Raw genomic sequence first — 18,798 nt, 5'->3', positions numbered from 1 at the left:
GATGCGAAGTGACAGGGGCCGGAGCTTTGCTGTGGAGCCTCGGCCGCCTGGCGCCAGCCGCCCCCGCCCGTGCCCTCCCCCTCCAGCCCCGGGCGGCTCGCGAGGCGCCCCCCAGGGCCTCTTAAAGAGACACGCACTCTCAGCCCCGGGGACCCCCCCAGAGGCGCCTGTTCCCGGGAAGAGGAGGGGGGGGGTTAGACCCGGTGGGGGGAGGGGCCGAGCGGGAGATGGGCGCCGCACGGCGCAGCACCGGGGCCTCCTGGGCCTCCCCTTCGCGGGTTTTCGTTGAGCCAAGGATATTCCTCGCTGGAGAGTTTGGCTGGAGGTGTTGGGGGTAGGGGGAAAGGAGGATGGAAATTCAGAATATTAAGAGCGGCTGTAGCGACCTCGGGTTGGTTGCGGGACGACGGGGCAGGGCAGATGATGGGGTCCTGGCCGGGAAAGAGCCTGTGGCCGCCGGAGGGCAGGTCCGTGGCCCAGTGCTTGTGGCCAGGTGGGATTGTGGTCCCCAAATGCCGCCGCTGTATCGTCGCCGCGGGGTTTCTTGGGCGAACAACCCGGACCAGCGTGTTTCAGACTGCCTGGGCCTTGGACCCCGGACCAGCTACAGACCTTCTCCAGGAAAATGTCCAAATTGCACACACTTAGGTATACTACACGCCATTCTTGCAAGTTCGAAAGTACGTGTACACACACGACTTTGCGAGTGCATGCACGGATTCCCAGGCCTGTGCCCGGATTCCTGGCTCCGGAACGCTGCCCTGGCTATTATCTGGTCACCTCACCAACTGCGCAAACCTGTCCACACACATCCATCCCCAGGGGCAACATCTCGCCTAAGACGGAGCCGGCAGGACTTCGCCTGTGCAAAGCTGCAACGGATCCTGCCCCGGCTGCATAGACTGCGCAGCGCGGAGTCGAAGATTCGTTCTGGACAGAGAGGAGGCACTAAGAGAAGAGCGACCCAGCAGAGAGTGAGGTCGTGAAGAAAAACCCTTTGGGGGCGGCGCCCTGTTGCGCGCTGGGTAGGGGGGTAGCGAGATCTCCGGGGTCGGCTCAGAAAAGTAGAAAAAAAGTTCGGGGAGGCCAAACCGCTCCGGCCGGTCCCCAACCCGCACTGCCGGGGTGATCAGATTTTACACGGCAGGTCTGCGTGTGCAGCGACAGGATTCCCTGCGACTGGTGTGCGCAGCGGATGGGACACTGTTGGATGTGGGCTGTACGCGCCCACAACGCCGGCGCAAACCCGCTCCGGCAGAACTCACCAGCCTTTGCTTTGGTTGTGCGGGCAGAAGTGTCACCCGTGTCTAGTGCGTGGTCCGTCTTGCCTTCGGAACGCGACCTCCAGGAATCAGTGTCAGGCCTGAGACTGATTCAAGGCAGGTGTGTAGCCGCTTCACTGGGCGCACGCCTTAAGTTCGGCTCCCGCTGCGCACAGAAGGCACGACCACAGTGGGCGCGAAACACACACACACACACACACACACACACACACACACCAAGGGCGGGAGGCAATACTGGTGCTGCCTGAGAACAACTGCGGCAGGCGGGGATAGGAGGGGGGTGGAGGCTCAACCGCAGGTGCGCACAGACGCTCAGACCCCCACACTCGTTACTCGGCATTACTGAACCTGGGAAATGTGAGCTTTCGAGAGCTGGAAACAAATTCTAGGAAAGTGGAGGAGAGAGGATGCCGGTGTTTAGAATGAGGGGTACTTGTGTCTTTGGTACCGGATGCGGCGAAAATTCGTTGGGTCGCGGGTCAAGAACCTGGGGGCTGGATCCGCCCGCGCCTTGCCGCCCTGTGCTCTGCGGAAGGTGCACTCACACCTTCCCAGCCCCGAGGACCCGCTCTCCCGGCAGTGGGAGAGCTCTGCTTAGATCGGGGACGCAGGCGGATACTGGGCTGAGTCCAGGGCTTTCCCGGAACTCCCGGTTCCTCCTGAGTCTTCCTGTGAGGGGAGGCGCGGGCTAAGGGGTCCCCGCGTTTCCCGAGTGAAAGGCCGCGTCCCGCTCCCGCCCACGCCGGCCCCTTCAGGGCTCTGCAACGGCTCCACTCACCAGCTCCCGCCACCTGGGTTCCGCTCCGGGACCTCGGCAGCCAGCGCCTCCCGACTCGCCCGCCCACCGGCCTCTCTTTCCAGCACCCGCAGCCTCCCTCCGGAGTGCAGGGGCCCGGGCGGCGCCACGGCCGGGAGCGGGGTCGGAGGCCAAGCTGGGGCGCGGGCCAGAGCTGCCGGGCCGCCGGGCGCGGGAGAAGGAGGGCGCCCCCTCTCCTCTCTGGGCCGTGTCAATGCTTTGCACTTGGGGCGGCCTGCGGCTGGGGGTCCTTCCCCAGGGCCCTGGGACCCGGGCGCCCCCCGCCTCAGGCCCTTTCGGCAGGTCGGGTCGGCCCGCCGCGCTTTCCTGTTCGGGCGCAGGCAGCCGCGGGCGCGGGCGACGGGGTGGGGGCCGGGGCAGGGGGAGGGGTCTCGGGGCTCGCTGGCCCGTCATTGGTTAATATTTTATTCTGTTGACATGTTTTCTTACTGCTGAGGCTTCCGACACCTTCTCCCCGGCCCCCCCTCCCGGCCGGAGCTTGGCCTGAGCTGTCAAAACCCCGCCCCCGGAGACCCACAATTGGTCCAAAAAGCGTAAAATCAGCAATCAAGGGGGGCCTGGCTCGTTAGCGCAGGGGATCCGAGCAGGGCAGGACATGTGAGATAGTCACAGTTTTCCAGAGATCACGACAAGATCTAACCAGTCGCGCGTGGTCCCCGGCGCCGGAGCGGGCCAGCCCAGCCCAGCCCAGCCCCGCGCAGAGCCCCCGCCGCCCCCGCGCCCAGAGCCCCGCGTCCCTCGCCGTGCGCCGGACGGGGAACCGGGAGGAGCTGCCACCGCGCTTGCCACCTGGGTCGCCCTTCCTCCGCGTGCGCCGCCGCCCGGGCCGGGGGTCCGAGCCGCGCGCCCCCGGCCCTGGCCCCCGGGCGCCTGGGCCGGATGTCCCGATGAGAGAGCCGGCGCTGGCGGCCAGCGCCATGGCTTACCACCCGTTTCACGCGCCACGGCCGGCCGACTTCCCCATGTCCGCCTTCCTGGCGGCGGCGCAGCCCTCCTTCTTCCCGGCGCTCGCACTGCCGCCCGGCGCGCTGGCCAAGCCTCTGCCCGACCCCGGCTTGGCGGGGGCGGCGGCGGCGGCGGCGGCGGCAGCGGCGGCGGCCGAGGCGGGGCTGCACGTCTCGGCACTCGGCCCGCATCCGCCCGCTGCGCATCTGCGCTCGCTTAAGAGCCTGGAGCCTGAGGACGAGGTGGAGGACGACCCCAAGGTGACGCTGGAGGCCAAGGAGCTGTGGGACCAGTTCCACAAGCTGGGCACCGAGATGGTCATCACCAAGTCCGGGAGGTAGGGCGGCCGGCTGGCCGGAGGGCGCGCGGGTGGGCGGGAGGGGCACCCGACAGCACCCATCAGCGCCGAGCCCGCCGCTCTCGGCTCCCTGCTCGCTCGGGCCCCCGCACCACGCTTAGACAACCAAGTTGACTTTTCTTATTTGGCAGCGAACGAATTTTTTTAAACCAAAACATCGAAATCTCCCAAATGAAAACGAAAATATGCTCCTGCAAAATAGCCCCAATCGTTATGAGTCCCAAAGCCGAGGAGGCCCCGCGGCTTGGCCCTGGCGGGTCTCCAGTGGTCTCGGCTGCAACTCCTCAGCCCCGCGGCCTCGCTCTCCTGCCTCCGAGTTTGGCTCGGTGCTCCGGGCAGATGCAGCGTCTCCCGCACTCTCCTCCGACCCTGGAGCCCAGAATGAGACTCGCACCCTGCTAGGCCCAGGCTGGCCCACTGGTTCCCGCCGGTCGCTGCGTTCTCGGCAGCGAGCCCCGAGCCGGCCCGGCTGCAGCCTGACCCGGCCTGGAGCCTTGTCCGCGCCGAGGAGCGAGGACCTCCAGACGCTCACGCCGCCCTAGGCCTTAAGGCCGGAAGAAAACTACAGTCCCCAACCACTCAAGCCTTTGACTCAGATACGGAGAATCCAGGCCTCAGGCTCACCCTCTTCCCCCGAACTTCAGGGTCAGGGCCCTTGTTCGGCGCTGTAACCCAGTTCCTTCCCCCAAACAAACAACATCCGAATTTATTTATGAGAGCTTCGGTCCCAAGTGGATATATCCCCTGAACGGATTTCAGGGAGAGTCAAGAGAAGCGGGTGTATTTATAAAGGCCCTGGATTTCTTTCATGAAAGCTCGGCTTTCATCTCAGATGAGTGAGAAAGAGGGTCACTAGATCTGAGCATAGGGCCGATGGGAAGCCTTATAAATAGGAGAGGGTCTTGACAGGCAGAAATGGGGTCTCCCAGGAATAACAACCGCAGGTGGTGTCTCCCAGGCAGTAATAAGGGGGAGAGCAGCGACAACAGAGGAACACAGGTGGGGAAGCTCCAGGCAATGGTGTGGGAGGGGGAGGGGGAGGGGTCCTCCGACAGAGAGCCGGGTCCCATGACGTCTCCATCTTTCCCTTTCTCGCAGGAGGATGTTTCCTCCCTTCAAGGTGCGAGTCAGCGGCCTGGACAAGAAGGCCAAATATATCCTGCTGATGGACATCGTGGCCGCTGATGATTGCCGGTATAAATTCCATAACTCGCGCTGGATGGTGGCGGGCAAGGCCGACCCCGAGATGCCCAAACGGATGTACATCCACCCGGACAGCCCGGCCACGGGAGAGCAGTGGATGGCCAAGCCGGTGGCCTTCCATAAGCTGAAGCTGACCAACAACATCTCCGACAAGCACGGCTTCGTGAGTGCAGGGCGGATGTGCAGATTGGGGTCGGAGACTGAGCACCGGGCACTGCAGGCAGTGGGGGGAGGAGAGGAGACCGCGGGATTCCCCAGAGGGGAGCGCTTGCCGAACCGGCAGGGTGCCCCTGCCCAGGTCACTGCCCTGTGGCCTGTGCCGGCTGGGCCTGGGCCCAGAGGGCTCTGCTCTGCAAGCCTGGAGAATGGTGGGGTTGGGGGCCGCTAAGCTCCAGGCTGCTCACAGCCTGAGCTCTCGTCAGGCCTTCCAAAGCCCCTCCTAGAGTCCAGCGGGAGGCAGGTGCGGCCGGAACTGGGTCGTGCAGCCGCTGGTCTTCAGGTTCTGAACTTGGAAGCCCGGCCCAGGACCTCAGCTTGTCCTCACCCTTCCCCGTGAACAAGACCCGGGTTCCCATCCCTCTCCCCAAACGAGGAGATTTAAAAGTTAAAACAGCCCCCTCCATACCTTTTCTGAGACTCCTTTCCCTCTTCCCACAGGCAGATTGCCCGACCAGGGGGAGGGAGTTTGGGGTTCTCACCGTTTCTGCCTGAGCCAGGGCCCCAGCGAATGGGTGGGGGGAGTTCATGGGGCAAAAGGGACTTGCTGTCCGGAGGTAGGGCAGTCGATGAGCCCTCGAAGGTCCCAATCTTCTCTCCGTGGGGTTACTAGGGGCTTAGCAGTGAGCCCAGGAAGAGAGGTTAAGAGTGGTATTGTAGGGGGGTTTATTTTGTTTTATTTCTGTTTTCAACTGGGGTGAATTTTTTTTTAATGGAGAGAGAAACTGTGAGGAAGAAAATTGAGAGAAAAAATAAAAGAAAAAGTAATACAGGAGGGAAAAGAAGCGGAGAAGACAGGAGAAAACGGGGAAGGGTGGGGGGTGGAATGGGGAAGGCAAAACCCTGAGAGAGACAGAGAGAGATGGAAAGAGGTCGGGTCCCCAGAGAACAGAAATGCTCAGGTCACAGGCTTGTGGTGGGGGGGCTGTCGGCTGACCCGCGCCCTCCCCGCAGACCATCCTGAACTCCATGCACAAGTACCAACCGCGCTTCCACATCGTGCGAGCCAACGACATCCTGAAGCTGCCCTACAGCACCTTCCGTACCTACGTGTTCCCCGAGACCGACTTCATCGCGGTCACTGCCTACCAGAACGACAAGGTGCGCGGGACCGGCGGCGGGCCCAGCCCCTGCACCGATGCCCTCCCCCACGTGCAGGCTCCAGCCCTCCACTCACACCCGCCCGCAGCCCCCCGCGCCCTCACGGCCCACTCCCGAGCACCAAGCCTCACGTCTGTAAGCGCAGCAGCCTCCGAAATCCCCCAGGCTCTCTCGCAAGCCCGCGACATGTACCCACGAGCCCCGCCGGGCACGCGAGCAGCTGGGCGCTCGTTGGGGTGGGGATATTTACTTAGCAATTAGCAGAGACTCCGGGCCGTGCTGACATTTTTACATTTTATTCGTTTATTTTTTGGCTCAGGGATGGGAATTTAAATGAAAAGAGGGCGCCAGAGGCAATCTGCCCAGGCGTTCCTGCTGCTAGGAACCCAACGCTAGGAACAGGGTGCCCAGTTTTCACTCTCCTGGGGGAGCCAGAGGGCGGGACAGGTGACAGCCCCCACCCCGCCATCCTTCTCTGGGTCAGTCCAGGCCCGGGACCCCTTGGGAGGTGCTTAGAGACTTTTCCTTCAAGTGAAAGGGCCTTTTCTGCGTGCTGCCTTTCTACACCCTCTCTCTAGAGAGGCAAAAGCACCACCCCACTAGGCCTGTGCCCGTGTGCACCACTCTCGGGTGAACGACAGTGTCTGAGTGTCCTGCCGGTCGTTTTTTCTGTCCTTGTGAATCGATGTGTCTGTCCCACGCGGATATGCGTGCACCATTTGGAGTGCCTTAGATTCGTGTGGAGGCGTGTGAATTCGTTTGGTTTCCTGGGCACTTGTTTTGCCTGTGTGTACTTGCATGTGTGCGGCCCGTGAGTGTGGTTGACTTTGTGTGTGTCTGCTGACCTGAGTGTGCTCTGCCGTCTGCGCCCTGCTCAGGTTCCGGGTTAGTTTAACTTGAGTGGCCTCGTGGGCCTGTGTGCACGCTTGGACGGATTTCGACTCTGGATGCACAGCTTTGGGCTTGTGTGTGCAAGTTGAGGGATTATGCCTCGAATAAAGTTTTTGGAGGTCGCTTTCCTCGAGGCCCGCCCGCCGGCCTCACCTTGCCTTGTGGCTTGGAGCGCCCTATCCCAGGTGGGCGGGTACCAAGTGTGCACTCCCCGGGCTCTCCTCTGGGCGGGCAGCTGCTGACCTCCGGGTGCCCCAGGCCAGGCTGGAAGAGCCGCATCCTGACCTGGCGCCGCCCCCTCGGTCCCCGCAGATCACGCAGCTTAAGATCGACAACAACCCGTTTGCCAAGGGCTTCCGGGACACCGGGAATGGCCGGCGGGAGAAAAGGTGAGGGTGCACGGGACCGCCCTGCGGCGGTGCTTGGGGGAACAGGACATGGAAGGGGGCGGTGGGGGACTGCGCTGCGCTCTGACCCGCTCCGTCCACTTATCCCCAGGAAGCAGCTAACGCTGCCGTCGTTGCGCTTGTACGAGGAGCACTGCAAGCCAGAGCGCGACGGTGCCGAGTCGGACGCCTCGTCCTGCGACCCTCCCCCCGCGCGGGAACCGCCACCCTCCCCGGGGACAGCGCCTAGTCCCCTGCGCCTGCACCGGACTAGAGGTGCGGATCTGACGGGGAAGAGAAGGGGACCGGGAAGAGAAGGGGAGGGTGTCCACCGGGCGCCAGGTGGCTCGGTGCTCAGCATCCGGCTAACTTAAGGCCTGGGAGAAGCGTCAGCAGTGAGCCTGGGAGCCTCTAACCCAGGACTCTCCGTGAGGGCGGTCCCAGGTGGCCCGCAGATTCTGCTGGTCTCCGAGTTAGGGCCCCGGCGCTGGGTGACTCTGTGGCAGTAAGGTTTTCTCTACCGGGTTCACCTTCTCCCACTGTACATAAGAGGTCTTGGATGAGGTGACCTACAACTGCCCTTAGCCCGACGAGCATCTAGAAGCTCCTCCGACTTGGCATGCCCGAGAGCAGGCTTTCGCACGTCTCTCTGGCCCGGCGCAGACACCGGGAGAGGCTTCGCGCCTGTCTCTCCCGGGCCGTAACCCCGCGCGTCCTCTCTCCCCGCAGCCGAGGAGAAGTCGTGCGCCGCGGACAGTGACCCAGAGCCCGAGAGGCTGAGCGAGGAGCGCGCGGGGCAGGCGCTAGGCCGCAGCCCGGCCCTGGACGGCGGCAGCCCCCCTCGCTTGACCGAACCCGAGCGCGCCCGGGAGCGGCGCAGCCCCGAGAGGGCCAAGGAGCCGGCCGAGAGCGGCGGGGACGGCCTGTTTGGCCTGCGGAGCCTAGAGAAGGAGCGCGCCGAAGCCCGGCGGAAGGACGAGGGGCGCAAGGAGGCCGGCGAGAGCAAGGAGCCCGGCCTGGCGCCGCTGGTGGTGCAGACAGACAGTGCGTCCCCCCTGGGCGCCGGACACCTGCCGGGCTTGGCTTTCTCCGGCCACCTGCACGGGCAGCAGTTCTTCGGGCCCCTGGGGGCCGGCCAGCCGCTCTTTCTGCACCCGGGACAGTTCGCCATGGGCCCCGGCGCCTTCTCCGCCATGGGCATGGGCCACCTACTGGCCTCGGTGGCAGGCGGCGGCAGTGGAGGAGGCGGCGGGCCAGGGACAGCCACCGGGCTGGACGCAGGCGGGCTGGGTCCCGCGGCCAGCGCGGCAAGCACCGCCGGGCCCTTCCCGTTCCACCTCTCCCAGCACATGCTGGCATCTCAGGTAAGGCCTGTGAGCTGGTGGCAACACGATGGAGGGAGGAGGACTGAGGTGGGCAGAGGAGACAGGCATAGGGCTTGAGGATGCCATAGGCGCTCCAGTGCTTCCAGCAGGCAAGGACTCCCTCCTGGGGAGACCCAATGGACCCTCTGGAACACACCTAGGTTCAGGGAGACTAGGATTGTAGGTCCAGGGTTTGCAAGGGCACTGCTTCTGACTTCTGTGTGACCTTGGGCAAGTCCCTGACCCTCTCTGGGCCTATTTCCTTCCCTGTAACCCTAGCATAGAGTGGCACCTGTTAGACTCTTTCTGCTCTGGCTGCCCTGGGCTTCTGTAAGTCCACTTGCCTGGCCTGCCTCAGGACATTTTTCTTGGGAACAAAGATCCCTGGCTCACTGTCAGTCCCTGAAAGGTTAAGGTGGCTGGACAAAAGGAGTAGGAAAATTTGCAATATGTTCTGGATAATTGACCACCCAAATGACCCACCTCCCAGATGTCTCTGGCCCCTTTCAGACCCTCCAGGAAGTCCTCTGACCTGACAAAGGACTGGGCTCTCCCTTCCCCCACACCGGGTTTCCCAACTCTCCCAGCCACATGTCTCAGAGATGAGGGGCTCGGTTCCCCAGGCCCAAGTTGAAATTCTGAGCTCCCAGGGGAAAGTTTATGAAACTGTGGCCAGCAGCAAAATAAGAAGATCTGATGGGGAGAGCGGCCTCTTTGGTTGCTTGGGTGGAATATTCCCTGTGGAAAGATTTGGAATCTCTACATTCATTTTCCTCCCTCTGAGGTTTCTGGCAAATTGAACCCGTGAGATCTTATCTTAAGGGAAGGAAAATAGGAGTTCAGATCTGAGAAGGCTCCTTTGGTTCAGAAGCAAATATTTTTAAAGTGGGGGAGGGGATTCTGAAATGAGTTTTAAATAGAGCTCAGCGTCAGGGGTGTGTGGAGTGAGTGTTTGAGGCACTAACATCACATATCTGGGGATCTGAGCTGGCAAGGAAGCCTCCAGAAAATGGAGTTCAGGGCCTGGAGGTTGAATCTGCACCCTTGAGTCGGTGTGTATGTGATGCCTCCTCCTCAGACAAATTCTGGTGATAAGCATGGGCATCAGAGAGGTCACAGGGAAGTCAGGGCTTCTAGACACAGCCTGGTCAACAGGTGCAAGGCCAGGGCAAGAGTACTCAGCACTCAGGAGGCATCACTTGGTGTACTGCTAGTGGTTAAGTTCTCAAGCCAGGATAGCTCACCTCTGGCCATCAGGAAGAGTCAAAACCCGGGAGATCTGAAGCCTCCCTCCTTCCTCTGAGACACCATGTCTGAATGCTCAGTAGGGCTTGACCTTCTCAGGAAGGATATTTTCTCATTCCTGACTAAGCTACTTCTCTTCCTTCTCCCTGCCTGAGCCAGGCCTGAGGCTCCCCGGAAGCCCAGCCCAGTCAGCTCCTGCCCTCCTCCCCATACCCACATACTCTGTGGAGTGAACATTATCTCAAAGGTCAGATAATCCAAAAGCCGGGCCTCAGGGACTCAGGCAGTGTTTGTCCAGGGTTTCCCAGCTACTGTGCTTTCCACAGGCAAAGACTTTGCATTCCTTCCTCAGCTGCCACTTAGGTGCCGCCAGGAGTTCTTTGTATTCAGGCCAGTTTATATACTGATTGGCATCTGTATCCTTCTCCTGGTCCAGGCAGGAGACCCCTGAGCAGGTGGGCAGGCAGAGGGAGAATTTACAAAGACCCCCGGCCCCCGCCCCACCCCTCGCCTGTGCTTCCCCAGCCCTGCGGGGCACCTGCGGATAGAAAGGCTGGGGAGGACACTGTTGTAAGCGAGCAGAACCTCCCTCCCAGCACAGCCAAAGATGCCTGCTGGCCACCTGGCCCTGTGCCAGCCCTGTTTCCTCCCTCAAGGCCCATGCTAGTTCAGCTGCCTGTAATGGCCTTCCCATACTCGGATTGTAATACCCGGCACAGAGCTTGATGGCGCCAGGTCTGTGCATCATAACCTGAAGCGAGCTCCCCTTCTAACTGGGTTTGGCCATAGGCATACCGGCTCATGCCTACCTGTGCTTTTTTGGGATTACAGTCATGTGAGCTCTGGTCTCATATTCCTAAAAACCGTAGGGCAAGGATTTCCAGTTGTAGCACCACCCCCAGAGCCCAGATCACGTGCAGAAACACCTCAGGCAGGATGCCTAACCCTTGTCTTGTTCTGTTTCTTCCAGGGAATCCCAATGCCCACTTTCGGAGGCCTCTTCCCCTACCCCTACACTTACATGGCTGCTGCCGCCGCAGCGGCCTCCGCTTTGCCAGCCACTAGTGCCGCGGCTGCTGCCGCCGCTGCCGCAGGCTCCCTGTCCCGGAGTCCCTTTCTGGGCAGTGCCCGGCCCCGCCTGCGCTTCAGCCCCTACCAGATCCCAGTCACCATCCCACCTAGCACTAGCCTCCTCACTACTGGGCTGGCGGCCGAGGGCCCCAAGGCTGCAGGCGGCAACAGCCGGGAGCCCAGCCCGCCGCCCGAGCTGGCTCTCCGCAAAGCGGGGGCCCCGCCCCGCGGGGCCCTGTCGCCCAGCGGCTCAGCCAAAGAGGCAGCCAGTGAACTGCAGAGCATCCAGAGACTGGTGAGTGGGCTGGAGAGCCAGCGAGCCCTCTCCCCCGGCAGGGAGTCGCCCAAGTGAGGGGGCCGCTCAGCTGCTCCGCTGCCGCGCAGGCCTCCTGAGCTGCCTGCCCCTGCTGCTTGGGACATGTACAGCACAGAATGGGTATTTATTTAAATAAAGGAGAAAAAGCGGGCTGCAGCAGCTGGAATGAAGCCCCGATCAGCCAGCCAGGGCCTGGGACACTTCCCTGGGCTTCAGAAGGAATCCGGCTGCCAGGAACGCAGTCGCGTTGGAGCCACTGGATTTGGTCCAAGCCTGCTCCCATGTCAAGGTGTCATCGGCGGGGCCCTCTCCGGGTCCTCCAGCGCTGTGGGGAGGCCTCGTCCCTGGCCCAGCCAGAGGCTGGCTCTTCGGGAGCCAGAAGGTGCAGGGGTCAGGCGGGGGAGCCCCAGAACCCCTAGCCTCGGGCTGGGACCGCTTGAGAATCTGGGGTGAGGGGTGCTGGGGTCAGTGAAGATTCAAGTCAGTGTAGACTTGAGCTGAGAGAACCTGTTCTTTTAGTCCTTCCACCTCTTCACCCAGACAGGCGCCCCTCCCACCCCTGGGTCAGCAGAGGGAGTGGCACTTCAGCCTTGAGTCCCCAGGGGAAAAAAAAAAAGATATTTATGAAATAAATGGTAATTTGTGTAAATAAGCATTAAGGTTCCCAGAATATGCAAATTGGTATTAATTTATTCAAAGGTGTACATTGCTGTGTACATAATATTTAGAGATTAACTCATAGCATTTAATTTTTTTTTCATTTTACATGAGCATCTATATTGTACAGGGCTGGGGGGTGTCCTTGGCTGCGGGAGAGGGCCCCGATCCCTGGAGGAGCTCCCACCCCGCCAGCCCCTCGGCCCCTGCGCCCGGGCTTTGCTCTTCCGGCCCGCGGGCTCCACCTCAGGTTTTCACTTTTCGCTCTGGAGCGAGACGAAACGACAAAAACTCGAGAAAACAATAAAACGCTACAATGCGAAGTGAACGGCGCAGTGCGCTCTGTGGGTCGCGCGGGGCAGGGGCGCCGCAAGCGCGTCAGGTGGGACTGGAGGCGGGGACCGAAGGTTGGGCGCCCCGGGCTCGGCGGCAGCTGCTCCCCGGGGGCGGCTGCAAGGCTTGGGCGGCGAGCTGAGCTGCGAGGCCGGGCGGCGCCGGCGCGGGCTGCGGGCTGGGCCGGGAGGCGCCGAGCCGCCGCGAGCCCCCGCGCTCCCAGCGCGTCCGCGTCCCAGGCCGGGGGCCGGGCTCCCTCTGCTGGCCGCCAGCCTCTGTCCGCCTCTCCCACCACTCCGCGCCCGGCCTCCCGCTCCCAGTCCGGGGCACCACCGTGGAACTGCACCCCCTTTCAGAGCCTCTGGGTAGGTGGGGCTGATAAGATGGGTGCTCCCTGCTCCCTCTTTCCCTTCGGAGGAGGGGTTTGGCCATGGTCCCCATATACCGCGGACCCTAGAATCCTTTGCCATCTCTCTGTCTCCTGAACCTCAAAAAGAAACGTTCTCTCCGTATCAGGGTTGTTGACTAGAGAGGCAGTCTAGCCTGAAAGTTCTCCGGTGGAAATCATCTAAATCCCTCTTGGGGGCGTGGGGAGTGAGGGTCACTAGGCTCTTTCTTTTCCTGCCTCACTTTCCCCTTGTATAGTAATGGGTTCAGATGGTGATCTCTCAGGGACCTCCACTGTGTCAGTCTCCATTAGGCCTCCTTCCCCGTGGCCCACGTCTGCAAGGACAGCTGCCTCCTGCCCCTATCCCATGAGGGCGGCATCTTCTCTCTTCTTCACCCAGCCAACAGGTGTCACCAGCCCCAAATCCTAGCAGTGGAAGGGATGGGAGACGGGCGGTCACTCTTTCAAACCCAGTTCCTTCCTCATTAAGCCTTGGAGATCCATAACACCCTGGCCCAGCAGGCTGCTCAACTTGGGTACTTTGGGGGACGAGAGGCTCTGGCTTCCTGTTCACCAGGGCCATCAAGGATGGTGAGATGGAGGAAGGGTGAAGGAGGAGGTGGAATTGGCCTCCAAACTCCCAGGACACCTTCTTGGGCCGACACATTTGCAAGGAAGAGAATCGTCTGCCTTTTCCAGGGAGGGAGCTGGCCACAGGTCACGCTGAATTCGGCGAGGGGCTCAGCCAGTGAACCAGTGGGAGGGCCAGAACACTGTCCCACTCTCGGAGGGTGGGCTCCGGCTTCCGTGCCTCTGACCTTCGGGTGTGCAGGACAGCGAGGCGGGCAGTTCAGGAACAAGGTGGAGCAGAAAGTCCCTTTTCTCAGTTCAAATAAAATCCTCTGTGGACAGTGTGTTTATTTGAGGTCTCTTCGGGCTAAAAACGCCTCTAAAATTCGAAGAGGGGCGCTTTGGTTTCTTCCGTTTTCTCACTGTCAGCCCGTCTAGGAAGAATTGGGAAGAGGCTGCGGAGCGAGCTGCTGACACCAGGGGGCAGCACCGACCCGGAGCTGCGGGCGGGCCCGCGGGCAGATGGGAAACTGGAGGAGGGTCGCTGTCAAAGCCGGGCAGAGCGGCCAGTTTGCGGCCGCGTTCTCACCGCGTGGTGGCTGCAGCGCCCCGGGTGGGGTGGAGTGATACTCCAAGGCCTCGAGAGGCCCCGGGCCCCGAGCGCAGCTTGGAGAGTCGTCCCCCCTTCCCCCCTGACCCCCAACCGCACAGTCCCCTCCCTGAGTCTCCCTCGCGCCTCTGCGCTGGGTCCCAGCTGCGAGCCTCAGTTCGGCTGCGGGAACCGTGCGGTCGAGTCCCAGACAAAGGCCAGGCCGCTCCCTGGCCCAATTAAGCCACCCGCCTCGCAGCTTTCATTGTTCCCGGGGTCGCCAATTAGCCCAGGCGCCCCGCGTCCCGCCGCTCCGGTGTCCCAAGGCCTCCTTAACCCTTCAGGGCCTGGCACCAGGCGCCCTAGACGGCAGAATCCCCGGCGGACGAGTGTGGAGGGCTTGCTGAGCTGGTGTGTTCCCGCGAGGCCCTGTGCGTTGGGACTGCGGGGTGTGAGAGGGAATTGTACGTGTCGGCGTGGGATTGTGAGTGTGATTCACAGGGGAGTTTGGAGGCTAGGGGTGTGGGTGTCGGGGGTTCCGTGAGACCCCTAGCGGCTGGGCAGCGAGGAGTGCGAGACCTAGGGGACCTCGTTTCCTCTTCTGCCAATCCGAGTCTCCCGAGTCCTCGAGTCATCCCCCTACCCCTACCCCCACCCCCGCCAACCCACCCCCCAAAAATGCTGCCGTGGAAAATCTTGAGCGTCAGGGGCCCCGCCCTGTCCTCCCCAAGGGCGCAGAACTGGGACCCGCCTCCGCAGCTTACCGCGAACGTCCACGCAGGCCACCCCTTGCAGACAGAGGGGCGTGTTCAGCTTGGTGCTCCCCATGACACCCACAGGTGAAAGCCCCGGCTGCAGGCCCCTCCCCGCCCGCCCCCCCCAACCCCCGTTTCCCGGGTATAGGACGGTTCAAGGGACAGAGTCTCGATGAAACCGAAGTTTAAACTCTGAGCCTGCCTTCCTCTCTGCTTTGGGAAGTACCCCACATCCAATCCCACTCTGTCCTCTCCTTCGCCGCCCTGGACCCCAAAGTCCGTAGCACCAGCCCGGCATACAAGGTCCATCGAGGGGCCAAGGGCTCCGTGCTCTAGGGCCTGGGCAGAAGAGGGGAGACCTGTGAGCGCCCGGGTTAAGGGGCAAAGGTTAAGGAGCCTGAGCTCCGGGTCCTCTCTGGGCACTCCCCCAGGAGGGCCCTTGGCAGTGCAGCCTGGTCACCCTCACTGAATACGTTCCTGTCTCCGTCCGAACGCGCCGGGGACTTTGATTTGCCCTTGGAGCTCCTTTTGGACTCTCTGGAGGCGCGGACCCGCTCACCCCACCTCTCACTCATTGCCGAAGCACCAGGTTCCCAGAGCCGACGGCCGCCTCTCTTCTCCAGGCCCCTACTTTTGGTACCTTCCGCAGCTCCCGGCCAGGGACGGACCTGGAGCGAGCCCTGTCCGGGGACCGTGGCAACTCCCCATATGTCCACCAGATGGCGCTTTAGGACAGGGGCCGGGCGGCAGCCGGACAGCCCGCCCCGGGCTAGAGCTGGGGTGGACCGAGAGCCGCAGCAAGAGCGGCGCGGAGGCAGAGCCACAGACTACCGTAGATCCAGGACCAGAGATGGGCACAGGCAGCCAGCCAAGAGACCGAGGCGCTCCGTGGAGCCCGAAGGAAGCTCTGGACAGCGGCTGCAGACACAAGGATGGGATTGCCCTAGGCTCGGGATGGGGGCTTCCTTTCTCCTCGGGGCCGCCCTGCCGGGCCTGTTCCCCGACCTGCGAAGCCCCAGCTGCAAACACCCACCGGCCGCCTTCTGTGTGCCGGGCGGGCTAGGGCCCTCGCGATCCCTCTCCGGGCAGGAGGCCGCCTGACTCCCGCCTTCCGGACGTCTCAGAAGCGGGGCTGTGGGCTTGGACCCGTCGTGCGCCGGACGAACTGCTCTGCCCGGCGGGGCCCCCACGAAGGTGCGGGGTGGGGGGATAGGAGGTTGAGGCGGCTCCCGGGAGATGGGCGGGATCCAGTGGGCCTCCCGCTGGGAGGTGCACTGAGGCGCCTTCCTCCCCGACCCCTGTCTTCAGGGGCAGGATGAGCCCCCGGTCCCCCACTGCCACTCCGGGGCGAGACTTGCGGAGCTGCTTCCCCAGGGTCCTGCCTCCGTGGGCCCCGGTGCCAGAAGCCCTGGGGAGGCTTCGGGTCTGCGTTGTTCCAGTGGGAAGCGGTGGGGACTGGAGAGGGCACAGGGGTCAGCCTGAGAATCTCTCCCTCGGGTTTAAAAGCCACCAAGGTTCTGGGTCAGGTTTGAATGGGGACGGGGGAGTGTGAGGCCCAATGTCCTATTGCCAGTTTGATTCGGGGCCGAGGTTTGGAAGGCTGATTCCAGCTGACGCTTAACGTCCCCAGGTGAGCTCTGGCACTCTCAGAGATTACCTCCCTTATTATTAACTAAGGGTACACAGCTAGAAAGCTGCGACACGGTCACCAGCTTGTTGTGTGACCCCAGCCGGGTGTCCTTCCTGCCCTAGGCCTCCAGCTCTTTCCCCTTCAATGTATAACACAGGATAGAATCAAACCCATGGTAATTTAGTAGTTATCTACATGTCCATCTACCGCGGACGCTGGGGAGACAGGTATAAAGTCAAGCTGTGAGTCTTGCTGTGTGACCTTGGACAATGTGACTTTCTTCTCTGGGCCAAATCCTCCTCCTGAAGATAAGTGGTTTGGAGTAAAATCACATTGGTCTGTGAGTGACCAGGTGACCTCGCTCTCCAATTCCCAGTGACCCCCAGTCTCAACGTCTTCAGATAAGAGGCTGGGACTCTGCTTCCATTTAATGTTTGAGGAACCTAAGCCTGGAGGATAGGCGGGGTTATCCACAGACCCAGGCTGTTGTTGCTGAGATTCCTGGGGTTGGGGGTGAGGCTGGTGGCCAGAATGAATTCACAATTAGGAAATCACATTCCAGGTCCTGAAACCCTCAGGGAACCGGCTGGCTCCAGCTGCCTCCACTCCTTGTGGGATGTGGTCGCCGCCCCCACCCCCCCAGCCCTGCAACCCCCTTCCACGTTGGCACAAACTGCAGGAGAGGCACAGCTTGGTGGAGGGTGGGTTTGGCACCCAGCACCACAGTTTGCCCACTGACTGTGACTTCTTCCCAAAGAGAGAAGGGGATACTGATGGAGGGCATTCAGGCACCCATGTTTAAGGGTGCCCCGCCAGACCTGGGATACCAGCAGGCTAATTCCTTAGCTGGTGGAAGGCTTTGGGGGCATTCAAAGCACTTCTGTGTATGGGCTTTCACTGAACCCTCACTGGCAGGCTGTTGACAGCGAATCCCCATTTCACAGCCGATGGCAGTGAGGTTCAGGGAGGTGAAGTGAAGTGCCCCAGGCCATCCAGTAAATAAAGGAAGAGCTCTTTCACAATCCCACGGGCCTGGTCCTTGGAAATGTTAGCTGATGAAGTGACGATGGGTGAGAGTCAGCCTCATGGCTGGGAAAGGGCAGAGGGGCCGGGTGCCCTCTGTGGCCCGCCAGGCCGCGTGTCCATGGGAGAAGCAGCCTGACTCGGAGCCCAACACCAGGACACCAGGGGAAGGGTGGCCTCCCCGCTTCATGTCAGCCCAGCAGGGCCTGCCAGGGCCCCCTGGTGGGGGCAGGGGCTTCCTCTGTGTAAACCATAGCAGGGGGGATGTCACGTGGCAAGTGCTAAGCTCAGCGATGTTTGGTCTCCTTATTGTTGATTTCAGTCCCCAAGAGAACAAGGTATCCTCCTGCCCCACCGCACCTTCTCCTCAGCCTGAGGGGAGGAGCTGTGGAACACCCACCATGTGCTCAACGCTGGGCCTGTCTTTTCTCATTGCATTCTCAGCTGGGTAGTGGGTATGCTCATGCCCATTTTACAGAAGAGAAAACCAAGGCTTAGGCCTGCCCAAGGTTATAGAGCTGCTAAGAAGCAGGTCACGGGCCATGGCAAGGTCTGGCCGACCCTAAGCCTAAGCTCCTTCCTGGAGCCCTCTTTCCTACAGCCCCAGGACCTCCAAGTGCCACTGGGCATTCAGCCCAGCCCCCCATGGCGGGCTCTTGTGGGACTGGTCCTTATTTAGCCCTGCCCCACTTTGGGTCTTATTTCCTTCTCGGAGGGGCTGTCCACTCTCCCAGCTTTGGTCTCCCGCAACTGTCCTGGTGTGTCCATAGCAGTTCTGACTTTAGTATCGCTAGATCAAGTTCTGAGAAACCCCTCAGATCTTAGCAAATCACCCAGGAGGTCACCCTGCCACTCACACAAAGGCACCCACACACATGCATGCATTATGTGGAGACCCATACATAGTATGCTAACACCCACCCACACACACACAGACACACAAATGTAGTCATATATGGACACCCCCCCCAAACACACAGAGGCACTTCCTTAACAACCACATACAGACACACAGAGACAGATAGAGAAACACACTCACACTCACACATGGACACAGACATATACCTGTACCTACCCCACAGACACACGTGCATGCAAACACACAGAGACAAGCCTACATGAGATGCTTGGTGGGGATGGTTTTCCACGGAGAAACCAGTTCCCCAGCCTCTCTGAGGCTCTCTCTCTGCCCCCAGTTTTCTGGGGCCAATCCCTTTCCCACCCCACCCCTCTGTGTTGCCACATCTCCTCTGGGAAGGGATATATTTGTTTAAGGTCTCTGTTTCCTATGAGATCATTGGCTCCCTCAAGGAAGGGCTGGTGTCTGCTTTGCTTATTTCTGGGTCCCCAGACCTGAAACTGCTTAACACATGGAAGGGGTGCAAAAAGCATTCGCTGAATAAATGAATGAATGAATAAGTGAAATGTACCCTCCAGAAGCAGGGCCCACACCTGGTCCCTCCAGGATATGTTTGCCAGGCCCTGGACCAAAAGTTCCACGTTCACTTGGAGTCGGCACAGAGAGCCCCTGAGGGCCAAGGGCCTCAGTCCCGGCCAATGGGGCCTCCTCTCTCTCCTGGGTCACTGAGGCCCAGGGAGGAGGGCGTATATCTTGCCTGAGGACTTGCCTCTGCAGGAGAAGGGTCAAAGCTGCAGT

General features: G+C 61.4%; 2 protein-coding genes across 4 annotated transcripts in view; one reads left to right on the top strand and one right to left on the bottom strand.

Annotated features, from left to right (window-relative positions):
• LOC309649745 (uncharacterized protein) overlaps positions 1-2,406 on the bottom strand; it is a 52,652-nt gene extending 50,246 nt beyond the window's left edge. For all 3 annotated transcript variants that reach the window (XM_082440181.1, XM_082440184.1, XM_082440180.1), the window contains exon 1: positions 2,062-2,406. The gene's annotated coding sequence lies outside the window, so the exon portion shown is untranslated. The remainder of the gene's footprint in view (positions 1-2,061) is intronic.
• A 235-nt stretch (positions 2,407-2,641) lies between these two features.
• Positions 2,642-12,181, top strand: TBX2 (T-box transcription factor 2). Its single transcript, XM_082442419.1, has 7 exons — positions 2,642-3,382; positions 4,502-4,769; positions 5,777-5,923; positions 7,127-7,203; positions 7,313-7,476; positions 7,930-8,564; positions 10,780-12,181. Exons 1-7 carry the CDS (start codon positions 2,988-2,990, stop codon positions 11,230-11,232), a joined length of 2,139 nt encoding a protein of 712 aa, XP_082298545.1. The 5' UTR covers positions 2,642-2,987; the 3' UTR covers positions 11,233-12,181.
• Positions 12,182-18,798: the final 6,617 nt, after the last annotated feature.

This window comes from Balaenoptera physalus (assembly GCF_965194825.1).
Source record: "Balaenoptera physalus genome assembly, chromosome: 20".
Lineage (NCBI taxonomy): Eukaryota > Metazoa > Chordata > Mammalia > Artiodactyla > Balaenopteridae > Balaenoptera > Balaenoptera physalus.
This window is presented reverse-complemented; position numbering and strand designations above follow the sequence as displayed.